The 7,631-nt window shown below is 36.9% G+C and overlaps 1 protein-coding gene across 1 annotated transcript; it reads left to right on the top strand.

Annotated features, from left to right (window-relative positions):
* Positions 1-1,677: 1,677 nt before the first annotated feature.
* Positions 1,678-2,625, top strand: LOC126495299 (olfactory receptor 50-like). Its single transcript, XM_050132890.1, has one exon. The coding sequence runs from the start codon at positions 1,678-1,680 to the stop codon at positions 2,623-2,625; it is 948 nt and encodes a 315-aa protein (XP_049988847.1).
* The last annotated feature ends 5,006 nt before the right edge of the window (positions 2,626-7,631 follow it).

The following is a 7,631-nucleotide window of genomic DNA, read 5'->3' as shown; positions in this document are numbered from 1 at the left end:
ACTTCACATTTTCTGCCACTTCATTTTCTTGGGTGTTACTATTCTTGATCAGGTGGAAACCTTGTATCATAGCAAATTAGACATCCAATCCTCCTGCTCCGTATACATCCTCCAACCTATATGCTTCCATTATTGGCACTACCTTAAGTTTTCCTTGTTTCTCAGAGCCCCCAGTATTGTCCTTTCTAAACAGCCCTTCCAAGAGCCCTGTTTTTATTATCTTCCTATGAGGTTCTTCCATTAAATGATATTCATAGATGTTATATCAGCTTCTTCATCACCTTGTCCCCTTGTGACTTGATATTTTTCTCAAAACCATGGATGCATATTTCTCTAAACCCATTTCTGAATATGTCATATATAGTATATAAAATGACATAAGAATAATATTGCTTATTGCAATATTGCTAAAAATAGCAAAATATTAGAAGCAAACTACTAAGGAACAGATAGATATCTTGCATTTTCATTGTGATAAAGTAATTGCTACTAACACAGAAATGTGTAAGAAATGAAATATAACCAATTTCAGGAATAGCACACCAGCTGAATTGTTTTTTTTTTTTAACATAGTGAGAGGAATGATATATAGGCATTTTAAAGATTGTTTTGACCAAGTTGGGAGAATTGATACATTAACTGTAGTTAAAGCCTGGAAAGTGTGAAGAAGCTAAGGGTGAGAGCCCCACCATTCACAGAGACAAACTGGCCATTAAACATGTCTTTCCATAGAACTACCACTGAGCTCTCTCTCTCAGCTGCTGGGATATGAATGGTTAAAGGGGGAAAAGGAATGCCAGTTTAGCTAAAGGGAAAACCCATAAGAAATTTATAAAAAGTAATCATCTTTGACTTACAATCCTGGATTGAGACCAAAGTAGGTGACATTTCTTTTGCTAGAAAAACACAGGGAATTGCCTTGGCTGATCTAAGAAGTGGTGGTCCTAAAAGCTAAGTGCTCCCAGGTGTTGTGTGAGATGCTTTGGTTTGAGGTGAAGATGTTAATATGGAGTCAGGGTCATTTTCTGCAGCCTAGGAAGAGTGAAGGCAGAGTGAACACATGGCTGGAGAAACAGCTCTGCTATGGGAAGAATGCATAGCTGCTTGTGAGCTGTCCTTGGTGCTATATATTGTGGCCACAGACTCAGGCACCCAAGGCTTTGGGCCTTTGCACACGCTGCTTTCACTAAGTCCCCAGATCCTGGTATCTTGCAGATTTAAAGAAACTCACTGGATTCCCCTATCTGAATTTAATTCATGGAAATAAAGTGCTAGACTAGTGCTTTCAAGAGATGTTGAAAAGATATAGAGAACTCAACAACCATCACAATTTTGTTGACTTTTCTATTTGCTGGTCCCAATATGCATACTAATTCCTTAATCTAAAATTGCCCTAGTGAAATCCAGGTGCCTTGAGCTGCAGGTGGGTGTGACTTGATAATTGTTATAATGTTTCTTATTTCTTTCTAAAAGACATTCTGTTGCTTTCTAGGTAGACAATTTATACCCTGTTTGAAACCATCAGTAGCCCATTAAATTGTGACAAAATTCTTTATACTAAAGACAAAAACAGAGTAAGTGGTTCAAACTAATTTTATTTTCTGTATTGATATTTCATAAAATGCTTCTACAGTATAATCTTTCTTTTTCTATTTCTTATTACATTTACAACAGAAAATGAAGATCATAAGGAGTAATAATGAGAGCACAGTGTTTGAGTTCATCCTCCTGGGACTCCCCATCCAGCCAGAGGACCAAGATATGTACTCTGCCTTGTTTCTGGCCATGTACCTGACCACGGTGCTGGGGAACCTGCTCATCATCCTGCTCATCAGGCTGGACTCTCACCTCCACACCCCCATGTACTTCTTCCTCAGCCACTTGGCCTTCACAGACATCTCTTTCTCATCAGTCACAGCTCCAAAGATGCTCATGAATATGCTGACACACAGTCAGTCCATCTCATATGCTGGGTGTGTTTCTCAGGTGTATTTTTTTCTGTCTTTTGCAGATCTTGACAGCTTCCTTCTGACCTCCATGGCCTACGACAGGTATGTGGCCATCTGTCACCCTCTGCGCTACACCACCATCATGAGGCAGAGCCTCTGTGTCCTGCTAGTGATAGTGTCCTGGATCTTGTCCTTTGCCAATTCCCTTGTTCATACCCTCCTCTTGGCTCGTTTGTCACACTTTAGAGACAATACCATTCCACATTACTTTTGTGACCTCTCTGCCTTACTAAAGCTGTCTAGTTCAGATACCACCATCAATAAACTGGTCATCCTTCCTTTGGGTACACTGGTAATTACTCTGCCATTCATATGCATCCTGGTCTCTTACGGCCGCATTGGAGCCACCATCCTGAGAACTCCTTCAGTCAAGGGAATCTACAAAGCCTTGTCCACGTGTGGTTCTCACCTCTCTGTGGTTTGTCTGTACTATGGAGCCATTATTGGACTATACCTAGTCCCTTCATCTGATAACACTAATGATAAGGATGTCATTGTGGCTGTGATGTACACTGTGGTCACGCCCATGCTGAATCCATTTATCTACAGTCTGAGGAATCGGGATATAAAAGAAGCCATGAGCAATATCTTCAGCAGGAGAGTCTGTTCACAGTGATGGGTGTAGTCTTCCCTGGTAGCATCCCTATTCCTTTCTCCTCTTTTCCCATCCATCCTCTGTTTTCTGTCTTAGTGAATCTTCACATTTCTCCTTCTGCACTCACTTCTTGCGTTTTTTCTATAATTGACTGTCTTGCTGACACTGAGTGTTTTGAGAAGGTTTCTTCAAAATCTCCTACTTATTTTTCCTTGTATTACAAAATTTAATTGTTTATATACTCATCATCAAGTCTTTTTTATAAGCTAGGTTTGTAGTTTTCATAACAAAGATCTTTTTCATTTCTGAAGATGATAAAAATATTTCTTCCACTAGATTCATCATTTTGTTTTTTGTCTTTTTCTTACAATATATTCTGAATTTTTTGTCATTAACCCTAATTAGGAATTTCACTTAACATTTGTTTATTTCTTTTTATATTTGTGTTTGGGTTTTTTTCATGCATGTATGTCTGTGCATTATGCTTGTGCCTAGTGCCTCCAAGTTCAGGAAAGGATGTCAGATCCCCTGAGACTGGATTTGCAGAAGGCTGTGAGGAACCCCATGAGTGAGGGAAATCAATTCTGAGTCCTCTGAAAGTGTAGCTACTGCTCTTGACTGATGAGCTATGTTTTCTGCCCCTCATTTTTAGTCTTTGTAGTTGGCATTCGAAAGTCACAAAGAGTTATGGGGTAAGATGTGATGTTTTCATGTCTGTAAATAGTGCACAATATTCAAATCAAAGAAGGTATAGTAATTTTCTCAACTTATTTACCATATCTCAGTATGGAATTATTTCACATCCTATATTCTAGCCTTTGGGGTAATACATATTATTTATAATCACTGTACATTGAAAGATATGAAAGCAGTCATTTTTCCTACCTACCCATAATTTAGTACCCACTGACCAACCTATGTCTAACCCCTCCTTTGTCATTTTATTTGTAATCTTATGCATTTACCTCAAATTTTATTATTTATATTAGCGTGGTGGTAATCAGTTGTTTAATGCACTGTGTTTTATGCCAAGTGTTTAAGCCTGGTCACCAGCTGGGTGAAACTGTTCCCTGTAAAATGTGAGAGAGAGAGCACAGTTACAGACAAGCTCTGCATGGAGCCTGAAGGTCCCGGGCTGGGGGAGTGTGTTGAGGCAGCACACAGAGGTCTGAGACTTTGACCATACCCTCCAAGTGGCACTTTGGGTACACACAGTTATTCCATCATAACAAAGAGGCTCTGCTGTTTTGAGTGGGTGATGAAGAATGGCTAGGTAGATATCACAATGCCTCAAAAACTTAAATTGAAATTCAATCATGTCTGCAAAGCAGTTTACTGCAAATATCATATTTTAAAAGGGAAAAAAAGAAAAAAACATTCCTTGCTCAACTACCAAAATATCACATTCTGTGAAGTGATTTTTGCCTTTGATCCTTGAGACCATGTCTCTGCTGAAGCAGAAAGACTTAATTTAGTTGATAGCAGCTAACTGGTATGACAGATATTTCTGTAAGCTAGGATAAGAGAGTTTAATGTACTAGTTAAATGCCACTTAGCTGTACTTAGTGGAACTTAAGCAAATATGTTTGAGAGATATTTTCCCCACCTTTTAATTTTGTTTTGTACCATTTGCTCTGAAAATATATTCTATTTTCATGCTGCAGTGCAAGATGATGATAAAACACTTATCTTTGCTATTATTGTGTGGTGGCTCAAATGAAAGTGGCTCCTATAGGCTCTTACATTCGAACACTTGGTACCTAGTTAGTAGAACTGTTTAGGAAGGATTAGAAAATGGGGCCTTGTTGGAGATCTGTCATTAGATCTGGATCTCGAGGTTTCAAAATCCCACACCATTCCCAGGTTTGTTTTCATTGTCTCTTGCTTGTGAATTATGTATGTAAGATATCAGCTGCTGTTCCAGTGTCATTCCAACCTGCCTGCCTCCAAGAGCCCACCATGATGGTCATAGAGTGTAACTCTCTGAAACTGTATGCCTCAATAAACTCTTTTATAAGTTGCCTCAGTCATGGTGTTTTCATCACAGCAATATGAGAGCAACTAAAATACAGTGGATACTTTTTTCTTTAAGCATTGTGCTATTATGAACTATGATACATTGTGCTATTATTAACTATGATACAAGTATTCATGTATGAGCATTTACGATATACATGTAGAAGATCTTATAAACTGTACACTCTGAAGAGTTGTGGATTGCAAAATGTATTTATGCTCAGTTTAACCAACGCCTGCTAAGTTTTCATGCAAATAGACTGATAAAAGCCAGCCTGAGAAGTTTTGTGGTTCTAGCTGCATCCAAGAAAATGAAAAATAATAAAGCTAAGAAGAATGATCAATGATTTCTAATTTGTTTAGTCTAGTGGGATAGAGAGATGAATAGTTTGAGCAATATAGACTCTAAGAAAATACATTGTATATGATGCTACAACTGTGGATAAATATTATTATGCAGTTTTCAAAACCAAATGGACATAAAGGCAAAGAACAAAAAAAACTGCTGTAGAATGCAAGATGGAACCATAATCAAGCTTTAATAAATGATTATAAATCAATATTGCTTAAATAGAACAGATGTACTATACAAGCTGTTAATAGTAGTGTTTTGGTATTGTTGTGTGAAGAGATGGCATGCCCAAACCAACTCCTATAAGAATAAATATTTAACTGGGGCCTTGCTTACAGCTTCAGAAGGCTAGTCCATGATCATAATGGTAGGAAACAATGAGAGATGGCATTGAAGCTGTAGCTGAGAGTTTTGCATCCTGATTCACAGTTAGAAAGACAAACAAAGGGCCTGGCATGGGATTTTGAAACTTCAAAGACAACCCCCTAGTGACACACTTTCTCCAGCAAAGTTATAGCTCATAATCTTTCCCAAATAGTTCAACTAACTGGTGATTAAGTATTTAAATGTGTGAGTTTATTGGGGCCATTTTCACCAAACCACCACAAGGGGGAATGGCATGTTGGCTAAAAGGTTGTAAGAACACTTGCAATTTTTCAGAAACCTGAATCTTCTCTAAAATGGTTATAATTTTTTGAGAGCTATACCACTTGAAAACTCTTTTGTGTATCTGTGAATTCTTATTATGTTATTTCTTGTACAATACCCAGTAAATGACAAATTTCTTTTTTCTTTTTTTAAACAAAAATAGTGAATGGCAAATTACTGCTTGGTTTTCCTTACTATATTCCTGCTCATTAATAAGGTAAAGCACCTGTTGAGTATTTGTAACAGAGGTGGTTGACTCTCCATCTATGTTTCTTGTACTACTAGAACAGTTATGTACAGGGACCATGTTTCAGGTGAAAAGACAGAAGCATGTGCTTTACCTACTACTGTTAGGGATAACTAAGCCTGGTTCTGTGTTTCTCAACAGCAAAAAGCTACCTTTTCACAAGCATAGGTTAGATCATAAGAACACCCATATTTACCATTGCTATTTTTTAGAGTTTGTGTGTGCACTCAGTTCATCCTGGTTTGTGTTGATCCTTAAAAGTGTGGGCAGGAGAATGTCTAGTCAGGCTGTTAGAAATTCTTGATATCAAATTGAGTTCACAGAAGACCATCACTGCTCTAAGATTTTTTTTTCAAAATGGAAAAAAATGTATGTACATGGCCAACAACATTAATATAGTAGCCTGTTTTTCATCTGAAATAGTAAAGTATGGTATTTAGTGTTTTAAAAACCCACTGCCGCTCAAAGAACTGTAACTCCATTGCTACAAGATTATCTCTGTTCGTATCAATTATTTTGTTTAACTATATTCTTTGGGACAAAGAACAGATTTAAGAGAATTTTGATGACAGGTCATTGATCTAAGCTACCACGTGCTAAAGTGTGGCCACACTGTGTCTGTGAGACAGTACATTCTGAGGCTAGAAAATTTTCCAACAATTTTGATATAAAGAGTCTTTCTCTGTTGTGCCAGTCAGTTACTAAACAATGACACTGAGACTTATTAATTATAAAACCTTGATCTTAGTTTAGGGTTGTTTTTAACTAGGTCATATAACTCAAATTTATTCATTTTTATTAATTTACATTTTGTCACGCACTGCTTATCCTGCTTCTTCCACATCTCATTGTGTTTTCCTTACATGCCCAGATTCTTCCCCCTCCTTTCTTTCTGTCTGGAAGTCCTTTCTATACAGCTTGTTAGATATTGACCATCAAGCTTTTTTACTACACCAATAACAGCAATACATTTTCATACAGTGTACAAATATTCCACAACATTTCTCCATTTTTTTCTAAATATAAAAGAAAGGTTTCACTTCTAAAATAGTAAAAATAAAGACAATAAAGAAAATTATCAGGTTAACATTGTATTCACAATGTCCAGACCATTTGTATTTGTCAAATTAAGAGAAAATACTCTATTAATCTATCTTATCATGATGAATTTAAAGTTTTAGAAATAAACTACTTCTAATCATAACTTGTATTAACTTCCCAAAACTATCCTTTTAGACCTCAAAACATTTGCTTAGATAAACAATTTAAACTTTTATGTCACTCAATTTTATAAACTTTCCATCCCTCCTAAACAAGAACTAACATCCATAACCTACTGAATGACAAAATCCACCCATTCCACCTCTTGAGAATGTGGATGTCATATTCTCTAGACTGCTTCCTGTTATCTGGGGTTGATGGTGTCTGTGGGGGACCCTGAGAAAATTAGGTTAATGATCAAGTCCTGGGGGAAGTAGCTGTATAATCTTTTGTTTAGTCTGCATGTGATGGGAAAGTGCAGAGCTTATCTGAAATCTTGACTGGAGTAGTCTGTGAGGGTGGACAATCTCAGCTAGCAATTGAAAATTGTTATGGAGGCAGAATTTTGAGAAAACTGCAACAGAGGGATTCTAAGAGGCTGAATCACATGGGGTACTTGTCTTTATTGGTATCTGGTCCACTTTTATGAAAACACATAATCTTTTTAAAAATTTATTCGAATTTTTATATTTTATTACTTTATAAATAATACCAATCAAAATT

The sequence above is a fragment of the Alexandromys fortis genome, unplaced genomic scaffold (genome assembly GCF_014885135.2).
Source record: "Alexandromys fortis isolate MF-2015 unplaced genomic scaffold, M_Fortis_MF-2015_v1.1 scaffold_454, whole genome shotgun sequence".
NCBI lineage: Eukaryota > Metazoa > Chordata > Mammalia > Rodentia > Cricetidae > Alexandromys > Alexandromys fortis.
The sequence above is the reverse complement of the archived record's forward strand: the minus strand, read 5'-3'. Positions and strand labels throughout refer to the sequence as shown.

What these genes read in the sequence shown, in the direction of transcription:
- LOC126495299 (XM_050132890.1), top strand. Translation starts at nt 1,678, where the DNA reads ATGAAGATCATAAGGAGTAATAATGAGAGCACAGTGTTTGAGTTCATC.